This window comes from Ochotona princeps, chromosome 23 (genome assembly GCF_030435755.1).
Source record: "Ochotona princeps isolate mOchPri1 chromosome 23, mOchPri1.hap1, whole genome shotgun sequence".
NCBI lineage: Eukaryota > Metazoa > Chordata > Mammalia > Lagomorpha > Ochotonidae > Ochotona > Ochotona princeps.
The window spans coordinates 24,785,268-24,810,160 of NC_080854.1; the positions used below are offsets into that span (position 1 = coordinate 24,785,268).

Consider the following 24,893-nt stretch of genomic DNA (forward strand, 5'->3'; position numbering starts at 1 on the left):
ACCAAGAGATGCTGTTTCCTGCAGCTGTTGCAAAGCCAAGGGGTTTTCTCACTCCCTGTCTCTGAATAGCTCAGTCTTTAAGTCAGCTGAAGCAAACTGACAATTGGATTAACAGAAAACACATCCAAACTTCTTCATGAGTATGATGGCAAGAGACAGCGAAGGGCAGCAGAGAGATGAAGGTGACAACCCAAGTGCCCAATGAGAGTCAGACATTTACAACGTCCTTCTTCACTGGGGCTGGGGACTTGGGGGTCATTTAGAGGGGTAGGAGATGACTTTAGGATATTAAAATTGATCCCAAAGAATAGACAACGGCCTGGGACCAAGATGCTCTGCAGCATAGGTGTGCTGCTTGATTTTCTGTCTCTTTCTCTGTGATGTAGGTTTTATCCTTGGTAAATCCCACCTGGATAACACAGACCACTTCCATCTTCTCAAGAGTCAGGCAGCTGGCAGTTCTAATTCCACCTGCAACCTTAGTTCTCCCCTGCCAGGTAACCCAATCAGCTCACAGGTTTGGACATTAGCGAGGTCCTTTTTGTGGAAGAGGGACAGGATCCCAGTTAATACGCAGTTTGCTTTTTTTTTTTCTGGGTGGAAATTAAGCTGTGTACATATTAATCAAATGAAAAAGACATTAACTCAAAGTGTTTATCGTTATTTGTAACTTGCAAGTGATAAGCAAAGAAATGTCTCCCACCAGTGTCATTAAAATAAAGCAAGCATTTAGAAATCCTCAAAGTGAGCTTTAATTGATGCTTTACTAATCTTAGTCGGGAGAACTCACATTCAATATGAAAATATTAAGTGAATCTTAAAGGCAGATGTCAGCTTGACAAAATATAGAATGCATAAGGAGGGGGTCTTTTTAGTTGGCTTGTTTATTGTGCAAATAAGCTGGTCAGAATTAAGCTCACAAAAATTAAAAAGTAACCTCTGAAGTGGTGGAAGAAGGAGTGTGTGCTGCTCCACGCCTGTCTGTGCTTGGCAGAGGTGAACACCGCACCTTCGGCTGGGCACTGGCGAGCCAGGGCGAGCGGCTGCTCTGTGCTGAGGACGCACGAGGGGCTGCTCCTGGCGCGCCCTCAGGGTGAGGATGAGACTTGGGATCCCTCTGCTTTCTCAGAAAGTTGGCAGTGTATGCTAATCAAGCATTTCAAAGCAAGAGCAACAAGATGAAATATGTGGGTTTTCAACGGTGCACGCCTTCTTTGGATTGTCTAGGTAGGATGACGAAGATATCAGAATAATTAAGTATGTTTTTTGTTTTAAAAAAATTTTTGTTAACTATTGGTAGTTAACTGACTAGTAATAACACAAGTCTTCATTGGGCCATGCAAGAAACTGTCATTGGGTTCCCAATGGAAGGTCTTTCCTGTTTTAATAAATAGCAGTTGATCGGGATGATACTCTGCTGGCTCTGTCTTCAGACCAGAGAGGGTATACCTAAGAAGCCGTTGAACTTGACTGGACAATAAGATGATGGACTCTATGTTTGGTATATGCTTGCAATGGGGGAATCTCAACTGAACTTAAACTGTGGTTATGCAACAAGGTGGAGGAATCCACCATGGTGGGAGGGTTTGGGGAGGGGTGGGGAGAATCCAAGTACCTATGAAACTGTGTTACATAATACAATGTAATTAATGAATTAAAAATAATAATAATAAAAAATACATAAAAAAAAAATAGCAGTTGTGGGCCCGGCGGCGTGGCCTAGCGGCTAAAGTCCTCACCTTGAAAGCCCCGGGATCCCATGTGGGCGCCAGTTCTGATCCCGGCAGCTCCACTTCCCATCCAGCTCCCTGCTTGTGGCCTGGGAAAGCAGTCGAGGACGGCCCAAACCTTTGGGACCCTGCATCCGCGTGGGAGACCCGGAAGGGGTTCCTGGTCCCGGCGTCGGATCGGCGCGTAACGGCCTGTTGTGGCTCACTTGGGGAGTGAATCATCAGATGGAAGATCTTCCTCTCTGTCTCTCCTCCTCTCTGTATATCCGGCTTTCCAATAATAATAAAATCTTTAAAAAAAAATAAAATAGCAGTTGTACTATGACTATTGTAATATGCCATTTAAAAATCTTGGTTTTCAAAACAATTTACTTTGAGATACAACATGACCAGAGCTGGGCCAGGCCAAAATTGGGAGCCTGGAGCTCAATTCATGTCTCCCAAGTAGGCCCAAGTCTCGACATGCCTTGAGCCATTAGCACTGCCTCCCAGGGTCTGCATGGGAAGGCTGGAGTCAGGAAGGAGCCTTGGCACCGATTTCATGAACCCCATTTGGGACAAACAACTGTCCCACAGCTTAACTCTTGGTAGTACATGTTACAGTTTTCACTGAGAACGCTGTACATGCCTTGCTAAATTAGTTAAGTAGCAAGTAGCATCACTGATTTCCCCATGTTATAGAACCCTGCTTCCCTGAGAACAAAGTTGACTTAGTGAGGATGTTGTTGCCTGGATTGCTGTTTTCAACATGTGAATAATCTGTCCCGGGTTTCTCTATCATGGGGGGTATTGGGCTTGAAATTTTTTCTTGTGATGTCTTTGCTAATTTTTTGGCAAGGCTTTATTAAGTTGGGTTCATCCAGTGAGCTGGGGACAGTTTCTGTTTTGTAAAGGAATTTGTTTAAGATTAGTGTTCTTTATTGCTCAAACGTTGAGTCAGGCTTTCTAAGGAAAACCACCTGGGCCTGCCATTTGGAGGAAAGGCTTATGATCAATTTAACTTTTTATTTTATTTGGAAGTTCAGAAGTAGACAAGTCTTGCTCTCCAGATGGCCTCAACCACCAGGTTGAAGCCTGGAGGCAGGAGCTTTATCCAGACCTTCCCTGTTGGAGACAGGATCCCAAAGACTTGGGCCAGCCTCTGCTGCTTTCCCACTAACACAGACGGATTGGAAGTTGAGTAGCCAGGACACGAACCAGTGTCCATTTGGGATGCTGCCATTTCAGGCAGTGGTTTTACCTGCTATGCTACCTGCTGGCTCAAGGTAATGTTTAAAATCAGTACATTTTCTGATGGTCAGCTTCTTTTGTGTCAGTAAATTGCTTCCTACCAGCAGCTTAACTCACTGTGCCATGATACCCATCCCCAATATTACTTTTACTTTTGTTGCTTGAATTGTTCCAGCTTTGTCTACAGCAAACTCTTAATGTTGATTTCCAACCTTTTCAAACATTTTCTTATTTTCTGGAGCAACAAGTTACTCCAGGTTCAGTTTGACCTTTTAAAGATTTATTTATTTTTATTGGAAAGGCAGATATACAAAGAGGAGACACAGGGGAAGATCTTTGATCTGTTGGTTCACTCTCCAAGTGGCCACAATGGCTACAGCTGAGCCATTCTGAAGTTAGGAGCTTCTTTGTCTCTTACATGGGTGCAGTATCCCAAGGCTTTGTGCCATTCTCTACTGCTTTCACAGGGCACAGCAAGGAGCTGGATGAGAAGGGGAGCAGACAGGACATGAACTGCTGCCCACAGGAGATTTCGGTACTTGAAGAGGGAGGATTAGCCATCACGCTAGGCCATCCCTTGGATCTATCACTCCCTTTTATAAATGGAAATGGCATCTCAAATCTGTATGTGCTCACTGCTAACACATCTATTAGATATGTACACTAATCTACAGATGCACACGCATTTAAATGTGTACTGTAGTCAACTCTTTCCTTATTTGTAACATTTTTTGGAGAATGTAAAAGCTATTAATACACACTATACGTGTTCAAAACTAGTGTGGACATGAAGCAGTTACTGAATTGCTAATCCATATTCTTATAAGAGCCAAATTTGTTAACTACAGTACAGTACTTATAAATAGCCTATATCTTTTTTTTTTTCCCCAGTATCCAGTCAAAATGTTGCTTTCCATTTAATTGTGTTGGATCCTCTTTTCCCATCTCATTCAGTACGGTTATGTTAGTCATTTGTGAAATCTATAATTTGTTCCTATTTATATTCCAGAATGAGTTCTTCCATCCTGTTTGATTTTTTTTTTAAAGATTTACTCATTTTATTATAGCCAGATATACACAGAGGAGGAGAGACAGAGAGGAAGATCTTCCGTCCGATGATTCACTCCCCAAGTGAGCCGCAACGGGCTGGTACGCGCCGATCCGAAGCCGGGAACCTGGAACCTCTTCCAGGTCTCCCATGCGGGTGCAGGGTTCTAATGCATTGGGCCGTCCTCGACTGCTTTCCCAGGCCACAAGCAGGGAGCTGGATGGGAAGTGGAGCTGCCGGAATCAGAACTGGCGCCCATATGGGATCCCGGGGCTTTCAAGGTGAGGACTTTAACCGCTAGGCCATGCCGCCGGGCCCACCCTGTTTGATTTTGTATTTACTTTTGTTGGATACGTACAATAGCACTAGGGCTTCAACACTCAGAACTACACACAGGGCTGTCCTTGGAGAAGTTCCGGGAGTGTTACTTCCTCTTCTTACGCTTTTCTAATCCCTCTTTCTCCTTGCTACACTTAGCAGGTAACCAGTCTCTAGTTTCTCTTTCCTGCTTATCTTTTAAACAAATAAGAAGACACCTGCTTCGTTTTACATGAGAAGTTAGCGCCATGGATACTACTCTTTCTTATTTCCTTCCCACCCACTTCCTTCCTCTACCTTTTTGTTCAGCTGGTCACGTGCTCTGCCTTGGGTGTGCATGACTCTCGGTGTTAACGTCTCTGCAATTTCTTGTGCTGTCACAAACACTTGTCATATGGACTACAAGCTTCCTGAGAGCCTCCAGGACATACAGATATCTAAAGGAAACATCTTTAGAGATAAAAAAATTATAGCAATGAGTATTATCAAAGGCAGAACTTAAAATCCTTAGATCTTAATGGTATTTGTGCATAATCCAAAACAATGTTCTTGTCGCTCACTGCACTTAAACCACAAATGCAGGATAGCTTCATGATGACCTTTCTATTTGGATGCCCTTAGAGGTAATACACTACGTACGTTTAGACTCAACTGTATTCCTCAGACAATGAAAGAGCAGAAGCACTAAAAACTTCCAATGTTCCCATATGATGCTTTTATTTGCGTTAAAATATTCAGAGCTCATGGGAATCATAATACCAGTAAACTAAACTCAAAATCAATGCCATCAATATGCTGAGAGGATAAATAATATATTACTGTCATAGTTGCATTTAATATTTTTACCTCTGAATTTTTAGCACACAAAAATAATTTACTCATAAAGGTAATATCTAACTTACTGAATCCCCAACGAAAAATTTTCAAAATAAATAAACATAATATTGTAATTCTTATTTTAACAGAGAATATAAACCAATTTGGTACATAATAACGTGCCAAACCAGAAAGCTAAATTAGTTGGTTTTCCTCTTCACAATACACAGAAGCAGCCACAGTTTTAGACTCTGGCAGACAAGGTGGTGGTAAGAAATGAGAAAACAAAGTCATTGGAAAAGTGGAGTCTGGTGCCATCTACTGAGTGGCATTCGCATTATGTTCCTGAGCATTAGCCAAAGGTTAGGGGACTGTCCATTTTAGTTACAGGCAACTCCATCGGTATAGAGGCGGACACGGCCCGGAGGTTACACACAAAAATTAAAATAAGTGCTGGGTCAGAACTGAGGAGTGATTTGTGTTGTTTTTTTTTTTTCCTTTCAATGCCATCTTTTAAAGGCAAAGCAATCAAGCAGATAGTTGAAAATGATGATTGAACAAAAGGTATACTTAATAGTAGAAGACTTCAGCAAACTGAGAAAAAGAAAAGTTTCATGATCCAGAGTGACTCTGGCAGGCAGCCTTAGGCTCCCCGAGGGTGGAGGAGGACAGCTACGTCCTTACGTGTTCACTGCAGGTCGGAAGTAAAGGCTTAAGTTTTTTGGTCACTATCTGCATCAAAGGTAGGCTGATTTGAATGGTTCATCAAATGGGGGGGGGCGAATGAAGTGGCATTTAGGGATAATAGGATAACTATGTCTACAAGTACTACCTGAGGGGCTTTTCTGACTAGCCAACAAATCCTGCTCCAAGGTCAATTTCTGTCCAGTGAAGATCAGATCAGATCTCTCAGTCAGATCTCTTCATGACTGACAACACCGAAGAGCATTTGGCAGAAGGCCGGTCATATGCCAACAGACTTTCTGCAACATTTCCACAGTCTGGCAGGGAGTTTTTGCTAGCAGCTTTTGACACTGTTCTTTCCTATAAAGCCAGGGTAGTTATCCTTCCCTGACACTTCTCGGAATCCACAGTTTTTATCTTTCTCACCCAAAGGGAGTAGGGCCTTATCTATTCTGCTCATTACCACACACTAAGCCCTTAATATGCCTGTGATGTGAATGTGCTGAATAAATACCAGTTAGTGGGATGAATGAATCAACCAATGTCACATTATCTAGCTGATCCAGGGCTATAAGGCAAAAAAATAATCCCACGCATAAAGGGCAATGACAGAATAGATGGAAAGCAAGTAAGCTATGCAGCTGCACCTGCCAAGCCCAAGAAGACCTGAGGCCAAAAAGCCGCCAGCATTCAACAACTGACATTTGGAAATTCCAAATACCTGAACAATTTCAACTGAAAGTTAATATAAAAAAGTGTTCTCTGGAAGACTCGGTTACAAATAAGTTAAGGAAAACCCCGTTACTGGACCAAGATGAAACTAGAGCCTGCCTTCGGTGTGCTTCAGGAGGGAGCTGGCTCTGCGGGGAACTCCAGGTGGACGTGCAGAGGGCCGTAGAGCGAGCGCAGCATGGCAAGCACCTTCTCCTGAATGCTGTCCACCTGCTCTGAAGGACAGTAGTCATCCAGACTGGACCTAAGCCAAGACAAGAGACAAACACACACAGGTAGGAGAGAAACGTGCTGTGCAGGGAGGCAAAACCTGCCTGTATTGATAATAACGTTAAACAGAAATGAAGGGATCTGATTTCTGGGAAAATGAAAGCTGAAAGCTCCTAAAATGTCACCCTCAGTCAGGCATTCACACTCTTTGAAGTTCTCAAGCAACTCTATAAAATGGGTCAAGCCAGCACTCCTATATAGGAACCCAATACAAAGACTAGCACACGCAGGGTCACGGAGCTGGTAAGTTCTGCTCATAGGTTCAAAAGCATGAGCATGAGGCAGGAGCCTTAATGCTTACGTACTAACTACTGCTCCCCCAAATGGGAGATGTCACTTGGGAACACAAGGGTTTTTTATCTCACTGGTTGAGTATCTTTCTTTCTTCCTTTTTTTTTTTTTTTTTTAATATTTGTATGCTAGGGCAAGCAATGAACAGGGTAGAAGTTTTCCAACCCACTAACACATTCTACTGTTAAAAAATGCTAATTAATAAAGTGTGAAGGATCTATATTTCGGACCAAAATGAAATGTATGTAAGTGGTTGGTATTAGTTTCCTAAGCAGTAAGAAGAAGACAGCAAGGTAGAGTGGGTCAGGAATTTGCATATTGAGTCTTTCTAGAATTTAACAAATACAACTTGAGACACACTGGGACAGTTTCAAAATCATCACTAATTACAGCTGAATTAAGATGTGAATGGATTTGATCAGTGACTCCAGGTTCTGGACAAGGGGGAGGAAAGCCATTAAGAGGATGGATTGAGGGCCCAGAGCTAAATCCTCACCTTGTATCTGCCAGGATCCCATATGGGTGTCGGTTCCCATCCTGGCTGCTCTACTTCCCATCCAGCTCCCTGCTTGTGGCCTGGGAAAGCAGTCAAGGACGGCCCAAAGCCTTGGGACCCTGCATCCACGTGGGAGACCCAGAAGATGCTCTTGGCTCCTGATCAGCTCAGCCCTGGCTGTTGTAGCTGCCAAGTCCTCTGTGACTCGGATCCTCTGGCTTTCTCCCACAGGCCCTTGTGCTGGTGTCAGTCCTGCCTGGGAGGCCTCTTCATCTCAGCAAGTGGCAAGGCTTGTTCTGCCAAATGAGGTGGCCTATCACAGACTGCAGACACCAGCATGTTGGCATCTTTGGTACCCATTATTTACCCTACCATGCTTACCTCGCAATTGTCACAAGAGTAGGTTTGGGTAGACTTTTCAGGAAATGCTGTGCAGACTGAATGAGACATTCAATTTCTTGGTCTGTGCTGATATGGTGTGGAAGCTCTGAGTAATCACACGTCAGCCCAGCCTGGTGAACCTGAAAACAGTACAATTAAAAATTAGGCCGTACGAATTTGCTGTACTGAGAAAGGTTCTTTAAAAAAAGATTTACTGTTTTGGAAGGCAGAGTTACAGAAAGGGAGGGACAGAGAAAGGGAGATGTTCATCCTCTGGCCACTCCCCAGTTGCTGCAGTAGACATGGCAGGGGCAGGCTGAGGCCAGGAGCCCCAGGTACTTGCTTCAGCCCATCCACAGTGTTCTACCCCAGGTACTCACACCATCTTCTGGTGTCTTCCAGAGAAATTAGTAGCAATGTGGATCAGAAGTAAAACAGTGGGGACTCAACAGGTGCCCAAATCAGATGCTGGCATTAGAGCAACAGCTTAACATATTGCTCTGAAATGCTGGCCCTGAAAAATGTTAATTTTTAAAATGCTTTTGGGCTGGAGTTGCAGCTCAACGGATTAATCCTCCACCTGAAGGTGCTGGCATCCTATATGGGTACCAATTCTAGTCTTGGATGCTCCACTTACTATCCAGTTCCCTGCTTGTGGCCTGGGAAAGCAGTAGAATATGGCCCTGCACCAACTTGGGAGACCTGGATGAAGCTCCTGGCTCCTGATTGGCTCAGCTCTGGCTTTTGCAGCCATTTTGGGAGTGAACCAATGGATGGAAGATCTTTGTCTCTCTATCTGTAAATCTGTCTTTCAAATAAAAATAAATCAATATTTCAAAAAATATTTTTATGGATTGTAAATTTTTTTTGCCTTAGTAGTGTTACTTTTTTACTTCGAAAAGAAGACAGAAAGAGAGAGAGACAGAGAGCATATTTCATTTGCTGGTTACTGGGTCAATGTTCACCATGACTAGTGCTAAAGCTACAGCCCAGATCACAATTCAAGTTTCTCCATCAGTGGCAGGGACGCAAACATGCGAGCTGTCTCTGTTGCCTCCTAGGGCCTGTGTTAGCAGGATGCTGGAATCAGCAGGGAGGAATGGGAATTGAACTGGTACCTTGCAGCTGCACACAGGCATCTTAACTGCAATGCATGTCAAGCGCATGCTCCCCTCAATAGTTTCTGTGTCAAAGAAGTTCCCTGCTCCCTGATGGAAGAACTCACCTATACACTATGTGTGTCCAATGCCTTCTGTAAGGAGTCATTGTTTCAACTACTTCTTTAAAACTTTCATGACTATTGGTTCATTTAGTTTCTCTAGGAATACTTCCGTCAGTCATAATTCAAATTTTCTGGTAAAGTACACATTTTACTTAGATCCTAAAAAGTTGATACTAACCTTTTCATAGCATTTTCCCTTTAATGTTATTTTTTTTTTCTATTTACTTTTTACATACATGTACTCATACTACATTCAAAGCTTTTATTTTTTTTAAGATTTATTTATTTTTATTGGAAAGCCAGATTTCATTCCCCAAATGGCTATAATGGCTGGAACGGAGCCAACTGGAAGCAGGAAACTCTTCTGGGTCTCCCATGTGGGAGTAGAGTCCTAAGGACTTGATCCATTCCCTGTTGCTTTCCCAGGCCTTAGGCAGGGAGCTGGATGAAAAGTGGAGCAGCCAGGACAGGAACCAGTGCCTATATGGAATGCTGATGCTTAAAGGTGGAGGACTAGCCTGCAGAGCCATGGCTCCTGGCCCCATTTTCAAAGCTTTGAGGAGCGATACAGAAAAGCATTTCTCCTGTCTCATTATTTTCTAGTGTATCCTTTATGTATCTTTTATGTAGGACAAGCTAGTTGTATCTGCACATGTGTTCTGACTTTAAATCAGAGGTGTTCCAGTTTTATCACTAAAGGTACTTGAAGCTACAAGTGACTCATCAGTTGCTATCTTTGCAACCTTGATTGTGAGAGATGAAAGGAATTCAAATGTATCATAGTTAGCAGTGTCCTGGCTCCTGAAAGTATGTATTTTTTCATTTATTCCTTTTGTTAATTCATTTAGATTTCACAGAAACAAAAATGAGCCACTTTCACAAAAGAAAATTTTTCTACTTGGAAAAAATGTCTTTATAAAGGCTAATTTTGCACAACTTATATTTACCATTTCGTAGTCAGGAACTTCCATCCGTTTTTTTAAACTTTGTACAAGTGGAACTAGTGATTTCATTCTGAAAACAAACAAACAATATCCAATCACTCCATTCAACCAAACACACAACTACAATGTGCCAAATAATACAATACACTTAATATTTAGCATTAGCATGTGTTTGACAAGGTGCCTAGGAAATGAAAAATAATGTTTAAGTGTAGTCATAAATAGAAAGAAATGCTTCCTACCATTTTCTCACCTAAAAGACTACAGCTTGTGTGAAAGGTTGAAAACACTCAAAAAAACGATATTATTTTCTTTAAAAAACTGCAAGTTTCGTGATTTTAAAATTTATCAGTTCTTAGACGGTTTTATTTGAAAGGTGGAGTGATAGGGTGAGGTGGAAAGAAATGGGAAGAGAGAGAGAAAGACACACAGACACAGAGAGAGATCAATCTACAATCTTCAATTACCTGTTTTATTCTCCAAACGACTGCCACAGAGGTGCTGGGCCAGGTTGAACTTAGCGGTAATCCATCCAGCTCTACTATATGCATACAGGAGTCCAAAGTACTTGGACCAGCACCTGCTACCTTCCCAGGTATATTAGCAGAGAGTTGGATTAGAAATCCAACACTCTGGGCCTGGCACAATGGCTAAGTCCTTGTTTTCCATGTACGTGAAGGCCGAGTATGTGGTGGGCAAGACTGGGCTGGGTTGTAACACCCATTAGTTTGTGTTGAAGCCAGGGCTGGAGGCAGAACTGACTCAGCAATTGCAATCACTAGCATGTACAAAGCTGATTAAGGCAACGGACTATGCTGGACCCTGTATTGGCAGACATGCACAAGAATCAGGTCTAGGATCACCTCAGATGAACTTAATTTGGGGATCCCTCCAACTGAATCGCTGGATTCAGAACCCCAACCATGGAGAGCATTGCAGGTTCCATGGGCTGATCATGGAGTGCATGTGTCAGAGCGGGGCCTCCTCAGTGGCTTAGAAGGAGCAGTGGACAGCATATCCAGGTGCACATGGAGGACAAAGCAGTGCATTGGATTCTGCAGAGAACACCCAGTACCACAACAGAAGATGGAGGACAGAACAAATCGATCAACCACCCCAGCAAAGTGCTGGCAGTGAATATCTAGGCAAATGGAGACTCTAAGGTGGACTATGTCAGTCAGTGGATTCTGAAGAGATTTCACCATGCTTGGAGTGGTGAGATCAGCAGTAATTCAGAACTGTTGACCTACTGTAACCTCTTGAGCAGGACCCTTAAAGCATGCCCCACATTGGGGACCCTGGAGTGGTGCGAGGTGGCTGGACCTAGAGTGCAGAGGTGTTTGGGAGGCTGGGTGTGATTTCTCTCCTTGTCTTCCCTCCGTCCCCCAGATACAGGAAGGAAAAAAAAACAGAACGTGAAAATGGTGATCTCACCCACCTTCTTGTAGCCCTTGACCCTTATCAACTGTGTAAAAGTCATCATCATCAAAAAAGCAAACAAACAATGTAAACATCATAGTAAACAGCTATGTAAAAATCATCATAAAAAAGAAGATATTTAGGACTGAAAAATCATAAAGTTAGGGGAGAATGTAGGGAGTGTTACCCAGATCTCGAAGCACATCTTTGTACAGTTTCTTCATCATCACCATCACACAAATCAGCGAAGGCAGCTTCTAAGTCTTCTAACTGGTGAATTCGAGCATCAACAACATCTACCAGATCTTCCTGTAAACAGATAAAAGTTGAGACTGTTCAGTTATCCTTTCAAAACAACAAGTAATATCCCACTATAATGTGAAAATCTCGGCTTGATTCCTTAAAACCCAAGTGTCCAGGACTATGAATATCGCCATAAAACATAGTGATAAGATAATACACACAGACACAAACTTTGGACAGCTCTTTTGTAGGATACTATTACATAATGATTTACTTCGTATAAAATCCAAAAGAAACAATTGGGAAATACCTCCGATAGGTTGGCACTAGGCCCTTCAAAATTGTATAGTTCCTGTAAGATTTTGTATTCCTCCTGGAAAACAAAACACATCTAAAAATCAGGAAAAATAAGTTAATTTTTACAAAATAAAATGCTTTAAGCAAAAAAATTCTTGCCTATGATATAGAACATCTTGGATAATTATTAAAATTTTGCCTGGGAGAACAGTGTCTATTTTAAATTTCTACTGCAAACCTCACATCTTCAGGGAAGCGGTATTCAGCTGAGCACAAGTTTACTATATAAACATTGGCTATCAAAGACAACTAGGTGACTGATCAGTCATGATATGAAAAGATTTCTAATAGCATTCCACTACACAAATGGTTATATCCTTGGATCTAAATAGATTTTAGCTGTTTAGAGGACATATTTGTATCTTTAATTACAGAAATGAAACAATTCTTTGTGTTTACTTCGCAGTTTTTTTTTTTTAAGCATCAAAAGAGAACTCTGGAATACAGAAGCGACCCTGGAGGCCAACTGGCAGCCTCAGAGCTCAGGAGACTCTACTTAATGCATGAACTGCCACCCGTTGCATGTAGATACAGCCAGACGTCTTCCCTTGCTCAGTACTGCTACCTAGCTCCATTGTATGGGGGGTTCAACCCCCCAAATCCTATTTTAGAAGTATTTTGAGGAAGATGTTTTACCCAAGAGTTAAAATATTTTAATATTAAAAATGTATTATATTGGGCCCGAAGGCGTGGCCTAGCGGCTAAAGTCCTCGCTTTGAAAGCCCCGGGATCCCATATGGGAGCCGGTTCTAATCCCGGCAGCTCCACTTCCATCCAGCTCCCTGCTTGCGGCTTGGGAGAGCAGTCGAGGACGGCCCAAGGCATTGGGACCCTGCACCCATGTGGGAGGCCCGGAAGAAGTTCCTGGTTCCCGGCATAGGATTGGCGCGCACCAGCTCGTTGCGGCTGACTTGGGGAGTGAAACATCGGATGGAAGATCTTCCTCTCTGTATACCTGGCTTTCCAATAATGATAAATCTTTAAAAAAATGTATTATATTTATTTGAAAGGCAGAGTTAGAGAGAGAGCATGTGTATGCCAGGCTTGGCCAGGCATTTCATCCAGGTGTCGCCTGTGTCTGCTGTTATCCCAGGCACACTAACAGGGAACCAGAATGCAAGTGAAATAGCCGGGACTCCAATGGGCATCCATATGGGATGCCAATGTTGTAGGTGCTGCCTCAACCTGTTACATCACAGTGCCAGACACCAAGAGTCAAAATTTATTTACTTACTTTTTAAAAAGAAACATAGTTTTGTTCCATTTTTCACAAACTTGTTCTTTTTAAAAGATATATTTGTTTACTTGAAAGGCAGATGCAGAAAGAAAGAAGGAAAGACAGAATAAAGTCTTCCACCTGCTGGTTCACTTCCAAACTGATCACAAAGGCTAGAGCTTGGCAGATCTGAGGCTAGGAGCCAGAAACCTCTTCCAGGTCCCCCATATGGGTGGCAGAGGCCCAAGCACTTGAGCCATGCAGTGCTGCCTTCCCAGGTTCATTAGTAGGGGCTGAATTGGAAAGGGAGCAGCTGGGACTTGAACGAGTGCCCATATGTGATGTAGGTACTGCAGGCAGAGGTTTAACCTATTATGCCATGGCTATATACTTTTTCTACATGTAACATTCCATTTCAACCCCTTACGTACATAGTAATACATACTACATACAGCAGGGGTCAGCAACCCAGGGCTGACAGTTTGTCTTTAATGGCACTCAAGTTAAAAATGGTATATATAATTTTAAGAGGCTTAAAACAAAAACAACAACAACAACAACAAAGATAGATATGTGACAGAGAATGTGGTCCCCAAAGTGTGAAATAATTGCAGTGTGGCTGTTGGAGGAAAGCCTGCCGATCACAGATCTAGGGAAATGCTGCACAATCTCAAGACCTCTTCCTGAAAAGCCACTCTTACCTGAGTGAACATATCCTTGAAGGGATTCTTAACAGAAAAGAAATCTAAGTCAATATCTAAAACAAATCCATCTCCTTTCTTTAAAACTTCCAGAATCTCCTGAGCGCTGACGCCAGCCTGGCATTCCAGACTTTCAGAAGAACACACACAGGACAGTTCCAGGCCAGACGGGCGGCTTTTCTGTGTGTCCGAGGCTGTTCCGAGAGCCTCCGGGTGAGAGCCACCGTGAGCAGAGGCAGGGCTCTCTGCGCCTTCCGGGGAGAGCTTGGGCTTCTTGGCCGAACAGGCAGCAGCGTTTTCTTCTTGTTTGTTGCAGCGTGGATCAGGGCCCATCGTGATGACGTCCAATCGCAAAGGCTTTTTGTTCTCCAGCTGTTCTTCTGGTACATAAAGGCCATCACTGAGGAAGTAATGATCTGTACTTGTAACCCTGGTTCAGAGGAAAGAAGCTATTTTAAAGAATGGGCAGATCAGCGGACATGTCACTCGGCCACTGCAGAGATTTAAGCACGTTTATCACACACACTGAGTGCTGCTAACACTTGTGGTTCCTGTTTTATAAAGCAGTGTTCCTCAACTTCTTAGCTGAGAATACAATCATCCCAAGGAAAGACTGCATGTCAAGGGACCATCTGAGTAAGTTCTGGCGGAGAGCTGGAAGACAAAGCCTTGTTCTGCCCTTCCCTGCTGAGTGCTACAAGAACATGGCAATGGCAAGGCTGACAATGAGGACAGTACCCTAGAGATGGTGGAGCTGAAAGACTGAAGGACCTAGAGTTTCCTAAATTGTAGAATTGCAACACGGGCTTGTGTGCACTGAACTCCAACATCAGAAAGAAAGGCATTGGTGTTGTGGCACAGTGCATTAAGCTGCTCCTTCTAATGCTGGCATCCCAGGAGACCAAAACTCCATTTAGGATTAGAAGTAGGGAAGCTGGGACTCAAACTGGCATCCTAAAAAAGGATTCAGGAGTCACAAGGAGTAGCTTAACCCACTGCACTCCAATGCCCATTCCTGTGTGAGAATATTAAAAATTACCATCCTAAGAAAGACCAAGTCTACATACCCTAATGTATGTTTTGATTCTTTTAATAATGAGTTTTACTTTATTCTTTTTACTATACAGAGTAAGAGTTATCTGCCATTTGCTGGTTCACTCCCCAGATGGCTGCCAATGGCCAGGGTGGAGCTAGGTTGAAGCCAGGAGCTTCAACTAGGTCCCCCACATGGGTGAAAGAGACCCAAAGAGTTGGGATATTTTCCACTGCTTTTCCCAGGCCATTAGCAGGGAGCTGGATTGTAAACGAAGCAGCCAGGACATGTACCAGCTACTACGTTGGATGCCGGCACTGTAGGCAGAGGTTTAATCTACTATGCCCTGATACTGGACATTGCATTTCACTTTAATCTATTACCATTTCATACTACTATTCTTCAGGTTCTGGAAAGTTATGGTTACAGTGCTTTAAATACTCGTCCTATCACAAAAAGAATGTAAGTCAAGAACATACTGCTCTTTCTAAAGGCACCCTAGGATACACAGAGAACACTGCTTAACTGGCTCACAACAAAAACAGTTGTACATATTACTCAAGTCAGATGATGCTACAATTCAATGCAAATCAAGCAATTACCTAAAACTAATCAAACTGACAGTATTAAAGCCCAGCATCTATTCCTTCAGCCATTGGATTTAAGTAAACAACAACAAAATGAAACAAGACACCCCACAAAAACAAAATGAGAAAATATTGATGGTTGCCATTATGCTTGCATCAGGCTTGCAAGGCTGGCATCTTTTACTGGAGTGCCAGTTCAAGTCCCAGCTGCTCCACTCCAGACCCAGCTTCCTGCTAATCTTCCAAGAAAACAGTAAATGGTGGCCCAAATGGTTGGGCCCCTGCTACTCCCACGGTTGACTCCAGAGGGAGTTCTGTGCTCCTGGTTTCAACCTGCTCCAGCCCCAGCTCTTGTGGTCACTTTACCTTTCAAGTACATTAAATAAATTTGAAAAAACAGCCAAGAGATAATTGTGCTTTTCCACTGTTATGTGTTGGAGATTCAACAGAGAACAGTCACAGTGGAAGGAAATAGTAAAATACAATATGAATATATAACTCTGTAGTATACTTCAGTGACTGGGCAGAGCTGGTCATCAATAAAGCCCAAGCATCATTATCCTCAAGTTGAAAATTCCAACAGCAACAAAGCAGAAACAGAGCGTAAAAGTGGTCAGACAGCGGACACCATGCTCAGTGTTTGCAGCACTGAGAGTCAATTGGTTCTCGCTTGTGTGTGGAGATACTTCTCAAGTTATTACAAGAATTCAAAGTAAGCTGGAAGCATTCGCCCCCTTTCGCACTCATGAACAGGAAGGTATTACCTGATTGTTGTGGTAGAAGTGTCTTTGCCTACTAAAAAGTGATGTGTTCCCTCTCTCATTTGCTGAGCCCACGTGGGATGAAACCATACAACATGAGAAAAATGGCCAGCATACACTGCAGGCATAATCCAGTTCTCAATACTTAGTTCCCTGGGAAAGAAATGGAGAGAAAAATGGAAGCTGTTAGTGTTTCCCACCCCCCCCCCAAATTGTTATTTTATCCACAACTATATTTTAAGATAGTAGGTCCCAAGGTGTGGTTCTTACAGGGTTCCTGAGAGCTTTTCAGGGTACCTATTTGGTTTTGCACACTTAAGTCATTTTGCTTTCCCATGGATTGACCTAAGTGGCAACTCTGTCCTCAGATCAAGCAAGGCAGCAGGATGTAGCTACTACCAGTCACTGTACTATTAGCTGGCAAGCACAAGGGGGTGCAGTTACTTGTACTTTCTGATACAGTGATTCTCTTAGGGGGCTGTACCTGTGGTTGGACTGCAAGGCAGTTCATTTTTCTTGAAAGGAAGTGAGTAACAAACTACCAGTATTCAGATTTGAGATTAAACTTTTGGGGTCTACATTCCAACTAAGCTTTAAGAAATTTGAGGTTAAACTTTTGGGGTCTACATTTCAACTAAGCTTTAAGAAACTATCTTTTGCCACCAAACTTCTCAAATTTTTGTGCAGAAAAAAGGAATACTCCCTGTTATCTAAAAAACTATCAGGATATTATTTTTGCTCTTACATGTTTACTAAAACCTGAACTTTCATCTTTCAACCAAAATATAGCAACACACTGAATTCGGAAGCAAACAGAGAAACCCAGTTGTCTTTTGTAAAGAAGAAATCAGCAATTTTTAACAATGCTTGTATTCCTGTGTTCTATTCCAAACCAGAGGTCTGTGAACACTGGCCTGGCCATTTTTAATAAATAAAGTTTTACCAGAACACGACTCTCCGCCATCTGTTTACAGTGTCTGTGGCTGCTTTCATCCAAGTGCAGAAAGAAAATAGTTACAACGAATGATCAGAGGGTTAGCAAACAAACTTGCTATTTGGCTCTTTTAAGGAAAACGTTTGTGTGCTGGGCATTTGGTGTTACTCAAGACGCCCACAGGCCATAGCACAGTGCCTGGGTCTGAGTGCTGGAGTCCAGCTACCTGCTGATGTGCGCTCTGGCGCTCCGGGAGACAGCAGCCATGGCTCAAGAACTAGCGTTCCTGTTATCCGTCCAAGACCTTGTGGCAGTTCCCAGCTCCTGACTCTGGCCTGGCCCATCCCCAGCTCTGCAGGCCTTTATGGAGTGAACCAGCAGAGAGAAAACACACCTCTTAATTTAAAAAAAGTAAAAATAGTCAGAGGAAAAAGGTAAACAAAATAGCAAACTCTATTCCCTGTAACTGCTTAGTATCTACTGAAAATCTTATTTCAAACATGAAGATGATTAGTGAAACCAAATATTACCCAAAAAGTGTGTCCTTATCAAACACGGTGTCTGCCGGCATGTTCACAGGAATGAGCAGGTCCGGATGGGAGTCAAAATGTAAAAAGCTGATATCTCTGGTGGGAAGATGCTTGGAGCCTATGGCCCGGTATATAAAAGGAAGAACCTGTACAAAGACACACAGGCACACACTCAGAACAGATGCTGAAATCTGGGGGAAGCACCAAATGAGACGCCGCCCAGCTGAAGCATGTCAAGTTGGTACAAAGCAGGAAACACACAACACGTGCTCCTTGCAGAAGGCTCAGAAGGTGACGGAAGCTTTGCCTTATCCTTTGGCTTCCAGCCTGCACCCCTGGACGCCTTCCCGCCCCCTACCTCAAGGGCAACAGGTCAGATGGAACACTCATGAACCACACGCTGCTTCACCGTTCACAGTACCCTAGGCCTCCTGTCCTTGCGGGATCTAGGATGGCGGGGCTGGACGCTCTTTGTCCTCGCCTGTCTCCTAACGGCTCAGGTGTACTGACTTTGGAAGCGCCCTCTAACCCACATTTGCTCCACCTGCAGTCATTGCTGGCTCGCACTGCTTGTCAGGTAAATTGACAGTGGGCCGGGTGCAGAAACGGTTTCCGCTCCCCGCCCTTCCTACCTCCTCTCCCTACCTCCTCTCGGATCATGCAAGTTAACTGAGAGCGCTTCCTGGCTCCTATTGTACCAGATGCGGTGAACTACAAAAAAAACTTCGGGCTCCGGTAACTCCCTTCCTGCCTCTTGCACAAGAAAGCTTTGCACTGCGTGGCTCTCACCTGACTGGAGGATGAGAGCTTAAAAACCCCTGACTTCAGGGCCTCAGCGCATTGGCTCCTCGAGTGTAGCAGGAGCTGCTGTCAACAAGCTTGGGCAATAAAGACCCCTCCTAACATCCTACACTTAGGTCCAGTGTGCTCTCTCTCGCATTCCGCAACATTCTGGGGGCCCCAGCAAGATGAGGCCCCTGGTCAGAGACTGTGATCATTCCGTGCTCTGGAACCTGGCTCTGCAGTCTCGGGAGGCCACGGTGAAGCCTTAATGTGATCCTGGCTTCCTGGCTCAGGATTTGCACTGACCTGGAGGAGCCAACTGTACGACTGGTCACAGGTGAGTTTAGCCAGAAGCGGGCTTCTCACCATTCGTTTCTGTTTCTGAGTACTCGGCTGGGACTCTTCAGAAGGCTGGACACAGCACAGCTTCTGGAGTCAGGGACAGAACCAGACATCGTTACGGCCCGTCAGGTTGGGTCCCCAGGTTTCTCGGTTCCCATCAGGTCTGAGTCCTCAGATTTCTGGGTTCCTATCGGGTTTGGGTTTCTGTTAGGGTTCTGGATTGTGTCTGTGAGGTTTGGGTTGTGTCGGCTGGGGTTGGGTTCCTGTCAGCGTTCGGTGTGGGTTTGGAGAGTGTCTTTTGGGTCTGGGTTGTGTCTGTCAGGCTTGGGTTGTGTCAGGGTTTTGGACTGTGAGAGTGTGGTGGTCACTTGTCTATCATGTCTGACTGTCTTCTGTTTGTCTTAAAACTACCTCAATAGGCCCTGTGCTGAGGCAGTCACTGCTAATCAAAGTTCTAATTTAACAGTCCCCTGGCTGAGTGCTATTTCCCCTGAGCTGATTTTTAAAAGATAAAAGTTTCCTTTTATTTTTTATACACATAATTACTTTGAAATATTTGAGTGACCACTTTGTAAGTGTGAATCTGATCTGTAACCTGTACACTGCAACTGTAATCTGACTAAACGGGTAGATATTATTTTGTGATGATGAGAAATTCTATTCTGATTGGATGCTTTGCAGGTCTTTCGCTGTATTTGAGAATGGTTGCTCTGGCACTGGGATTTCCATTTGGGCCCTTAGGGAATCTCAAAGTGAGAGGAATGTGAAGACAGCTGTATCTTTCCTCTGATAAATAACTAACTTGGCTATCTGGATTACATGCAAAGTATTGCCAAGAAGTTTTGTAAAATCCTCCAGGTGCTTTCAAAATGCTATGTGGACCGAGTACACGTGGTTTTGCCAATTAATGAGTTTAAGCTATTTAAAGTTGTATGTTACCAATAGTTTGCATTTTCTAAAATGTTAACAGTCAGATCTGTGGAGACAAGTTTCTGACCTCTTTAAGGTTGGTGAACTGGATAAGTTAAAATATTGTAGGCTGTATATATAAAAATAACACTTTCTGTATCCTAATGTTCAGTACTTTGGGAAACTTTTGTGTGTGGATAAAATGTTCACCTTCCCCTCATCTGGTTCCCCTGAAACACAAATCAGCTTTTCTGAGGATTTTGGGGGTTTCTATCTGGCAATGTGGTTGTTCGTATGAGTTCAGCTAGAATCTGTCTTTATCAAAACAGGAATATTTCTTTGTTTATTGACATTGTCTACATAAAAACAGTGTGAGACAAGAACCAAGGTAACTTTTGTAAATGCCCTGCCACACTGCAATTCAAAAACCTGTCTGTGTCTGCCTTAAAGCATCATTTTAGCTTTGAAAGTTGACTAACAGTAGAGAAACAAACTGCAGTGCACCTGTTCTTAGATTGTAAATCTGTCCATTGCTTTTCACTTTGCTAACCTTGAAAGTTTTCTGGGTCTGATGTTATATGGTTAGCCGATTATCTGTGCTATACCTATGTGAAAAGTCAATTATGTATCTTATTAGACTATAAGACTGTTCATTGTTGTAAGGGTACAAATGACTTCAAGCTTTAATGTGTATTTTCTGTTTGAGTTCTGTGTTGCCTCTCAAAATTATACAGACACACAGTTCCTAGCAAGATAATGGTGGCCTGGCACTTTCTGATTGTAACCCATGTCTGCAGAAATACATGACATGAAATACATGACAGTAAGCATCAGGTGAGGTTGGTATAGGAATCATTCCTTCTAAAACCTCTTTGTTGCTGAATGTGGTTTTAAACGGTATTTGACTCGAACTCCTGTCGTCAGATATTTCCCTCCTGACATGGGACTGGATCAACAAGCAGGTCTAATCCGACCTGGCAACGAGGGACAACTGACTTTGGAAATGGATCTCCACTGAAGGAGGGCATGAAAATCAAGATGAAGTCACCAGGGTCAGCCCTAAACCAAACTGATCAAAGCTAAGAGGTTGTGAAGGAAGGATTCTTACGTGTAATTATTAGTAACTGTTACAGAAGACTCTGCAGAACTGTACTCCTTACAGTGGGTCCCTGTTTCAGACCCCCCTGTTCGAATCCCCACCTTCCTGGGGGCTGGCTGACTTGGGCTCAGTGGGATTCACGTTACGGCAACTGTCCCATCGACGTCCGTGCTGATCTTTCCACCAGTCATTCTGGAGTCCCTATAACCCCCTTAGGCCCTCCCAGCCACGGAAAGCGGGTCCGAAGTTTCGTGTCACCCGTCTTCCTGGCCCTGTAGCCGCCCGCTCACCTCCTGATGGTCTTCCACCACCCACACCGGCAGCTCCGGGTAGCGGCGCAGGCGAGCGCGTTCTCCCGGTGAGGCACTCATGTTCTCCGCCTGCGAAGCGGACTAGGCCAGCCCTGGGACACAACGACTCCGGCCGCGCGTCCCCGCCACGCGCTCCCGGCGGAAACGCGCGCTCACCCGGTTGCGCTTTCGGATTGGAGTACCCACAGAGCGGGGGCGGGTCCTGGAAGGAGCTCGACGCAGGCGATTGGTGAACAGGTCTGTCGCTCTGGTTGACGCCCCCAATCCCCGTGCTCCAGGGGCTGCATTGAGTTTTCTCTGCCTGGGTCCGGTTTTCTCAGGCTTGGTTTTTTAATTCCCCCGGTTTCCTGTTCCGGAGGTGCGGGCTGCACCGCTGTCTTGGTGCTGCTGCGGTGTTAACCTGTCTTGGCTGGGACGAAGACCTGGATCTGAGAGCCTTTCGTAGGTAAAAGGGACACTTGGCGGGGCTTGGAAGAGGGAGTGGTTCCGATGGCCGCATTGGGACGTGGCTGGGCTCCGGAGCTGCGCCCGGGAGTTGCTGCCCCACAGCTACTCCTTTAGGTCTGAGGGCAAAGGAGCGACCGTAGGCCCGGATCCCATGGATACTTGGAAGGAGAAAGGAGACCTTGCCTTTGCTTGTGGCGTGCGCACTGTGGTCCGGGCCTGCTCCCTCGACGCTCGCCTCGTGGGGCTCCCAGGAGTAGCGGGAGATGCCAACAGGTGAATCCGCATAGTGGCCCATCTGCCTGGGACAAGTGGCCGTCTGTCTGGAAAAGTGTGGTCACGTTGTGCAACTCCCTCTACACCCCTTGGGAACTACCCTGGCACTTCCCCCAGCGGCTTCTTCTGCTTCCCTACTCTCGCCCAGTAGACAGACAGGCAGGAAAGAATGTTCCAGTGTCCGGTGGTTGTGAATTTCTTGACTTTTGAATTAAAGTTTGCAGCCGCAGCCCAGCCTCAGGACCCCTCTGATAGGTTAGTGTCATGATCATTGTTTTCATGGTTCACTAGCTGATACATCCATGAGGATCTGCTGGCGAAAGTGTAACTGGTACTCATTGTTATGTGACTGACTGGTGCCTACCCTTAGCTCTACACTCTCCCTCGCGTCGCTGCAGTTAATAACCTAACTCTACCATTTCTTTTTAAAGGAAGTCTTTATATATATGATCGGTCCTGCAGGCAGTATGTACCATGTGTGTAGTCTCATCCATTGTTGCATGAATCCTGTGGCTTTGGACATGCAGATCTGTTGTGGATATACATTGAAGGGGAACATACACTGTGGGCCAGATGATAACATTTCCTGGCCACTCACTGTTAGCAGGCTGCCCTGCCGTGAAGGACACAGAAATGACTGTCAATCAGACCCTGCCATCGAGGAGCTGCTAGTCTGCAGGAGCTAGCCGTGTGCACACAGGACTATACTGTGTGGCAGTCTGGGGTAAGTGCTGTAAAAGAAATGCAGATTAAGCAGTGCACGTGTGGCAGAGATGGGATGACTTTGTAAAGGGAATCGGACACATCTCCACAGAGGAAGCAAAAGCGGGGCTTGGTAAACAGATTGAATTGTACTGAGCCAATTCATAGGGCAGGAGAGTGTAAAGTGCATTGGAACCGCGTCCTTGCTGTGCCAATCAACTGGGATAAGCTGGGGAGGGGAAAGAAGGACTCAGAAGGAGATGTGTGGTTTAGATTTCACAGGGTCTCAAATGTCATGTGCGGATGAGCTCAGTTCTTTGGTAGCAATGCCTGCGGTGGCAGGACAGGCTGTCAAGAGTCCCAGGCTGGTGGGAGGGCATCGGGCTGGGTATCTCATTCATCAGATATTTAATTTCAGATATTAAGCCCAGTGGTTGATATAATTCAGCAATAGGAAATTATTTTTGTGAGTCATGTGAAAGTCTGCTGTCAGTTTATTGGCAAACTTTCAGTTAGGTTTTAGGAAGAGATTTCTTATGTTAAAGCTTTTTTGTGTTTTGTATATATGCGTGTTTGTGTGTAAGCACTTCCTTTTTAGGCAAAATTTGTTGAAATTCAAGTATTTAGAAAGTAATTTTTAGTCAATATTTTGTGAGAAGAGTTGAGAAAAAAGCATCATAAAAGTGTTAACAAGATTATATTTGAAATTTTTTTTTAATTTTTATTTTTTATGGAACAATTCCCTAGGCTCTGGGATATTTGAATTTAAAAACAGGTCTCACTGTGGTTTTTGGTTTTGATTTTTGCCTATCTTATTTTGCAGAGTGGTCTTTCTCTTCGGTGAGGTAGAGATGGGCTCTGTGTACATTTTAATCTGTTTAGTTGCTAATGGTTTAAGTCAAGGTCAAGTAAGACCATCTCAGAGCTTAGTGGCAGACTTGAATGGAAATGAACACATTCTTAATTTTGCTTGTAGGCTAAGTTCTTTGGAGATTGCAAAGTTAGTGTTAAAATAACTGCTAGAGTATTTTATGACACATTGGCATTTGGGAGACATGTTTGTGTCGATATTCTTTCGTCCTGTAGAGCTTGTAATCCCTGTGGAAGAGGTGATGTTTCAGGGTGGTTCTGCATGATGCAAGGCAGTGCACGGTAAGTTGTGTGATGAATGGCAGTGGCTCCGGAGGGCAGAGAGGGGCCGACACTGGTGCTGAGACAGAGAAGAGAGGCAAGATTCAGGTACTGGGGGAGAAGGAGGAAAGGGAGAAGCATGTTTATTTTAACAGTGGGAACTGGAAGTTAAGGGTCATACACAGGGTGAGGAAGTCAGACCGTAGCAGTTAATTGAGCAACCCACAGGCTAACCTGCTGGAACTTGCAGGCTTTTTTTTTTTTTTTAAGATTTATTTATTTATTTGAAAAGCAGATTGCAGAGACAGGAGAGATATTTTCCACCTGCTATTTCATTCCCAAAAGGGCAATAATGGTGGGAGCTGGGCCAGCCAGGGACAAGGAGCTTCTTCCAGATCTCCCATGGTTATGTAGGGACCCAAATAATTGGGCACTCTTCACTGATTTCCCAGATACATTAGCGAGGAACTGGGTTGAAAGTGAAACAGTTGGGACTAGAAGCGCTGCTCTTAAAAGATGTTGGCGTGGTGGGCTGCAGCTTCACTTGCTATGCCACAGGCGTATGAACTCCTGGAACTTGCGGTTGTGAGCGGCGGGGGGGCATTACATGTGGAATTTTGTCATTGGTGGCTGGATTGTAATGATCGTAGCAGAAATCAAGTAGCAGCACTAAGTGTTGAGAGCAGGGAACCCACCAGTGGCCTGTGGGTACCAGTGGTCAGGTGGGCAATCGGCTGTGTGAGTTCAGGGCTGAAAAGTCACAGAAGTTGGTAGCCAGAGATACCACTTTGGAATTTACCAGCTAAGTAACTAAAGCAGTGCAAGTGTGTAGGGTCACCTTGCAAGAGAGATGGCACAGTGCCCAGGGTGGGCCCCTGAGGAATAAATAGCAGGTGGGCAGAAGCTCCCTGCATGGAAGCTGGCCTGGAAGATTTCCTAGAGGAGCAGCCGAG

The 24,893-nt window shown here is 44.3% G+C and overlaps 2 protein-coding genes across 5 annotated transcripts in view; one reads left to right on the forward strand and one right to left on the reverse strand.

Moving 5' to 3' along the window:
• Positions 1–6,123: 6,123 nt before the first annotated feature.
• On the reverse strand, positions 6,124–21,512 carry C23H5orf22 (chromosome 23 C5orf22 homolog). Its single transcript, XM_004583632.3, has 9 exons — positions 21,367–21,512; positions 17,944–18,089; positions 16,483–16,632; positions 14,099–14,528; positions 12,135–12,197; positions 11,769–11,890; positions 10,166–10,232; positions 7,997–8,136; positions 6,124–6,802 (listed from the first exon to the last, which is right to left on the reverse strand). Exons 1-9 carry the CDS (start codon positions 21,445–21,447, stop codon positions 6,670–6,672), a joined length of 1,332 nt encoding a protein of 443 aa, XP_004583689.3. The 5' UTR covers positions 21,448–21,512; the 3' UTR covers positions 6,124–6,669.
• Positions 21,513–21,658: 146 nt separating this feature from the next.
• DROSHA (drosha ribonuclease III) overlaps positions 21,659–24,893 on the forward strand; it is a 105,100-nt gene continuing 101,865 nt past the window's right edge. For 2 of the 4 annotated variants that reach the window (XM_058680229.1, XM_058680232.1), the window contains exons 1-3: positions 21,659–21,832; positions 22,715–22,831; positions 23,896–23,961. The gene's annotated coding sequence lies outside the window, so the exon portion shown is untranslated. Of the gene's footprint in view, positions 21,833–21,966; positions 22,108–22,714; positions 22,832–23,895; positions 23,962–24,893 lie in introns of those variants that run through there. The other 2 variants (XM_058680231.1, XM_058680230.1) reach the window with 2 other exon arrangements.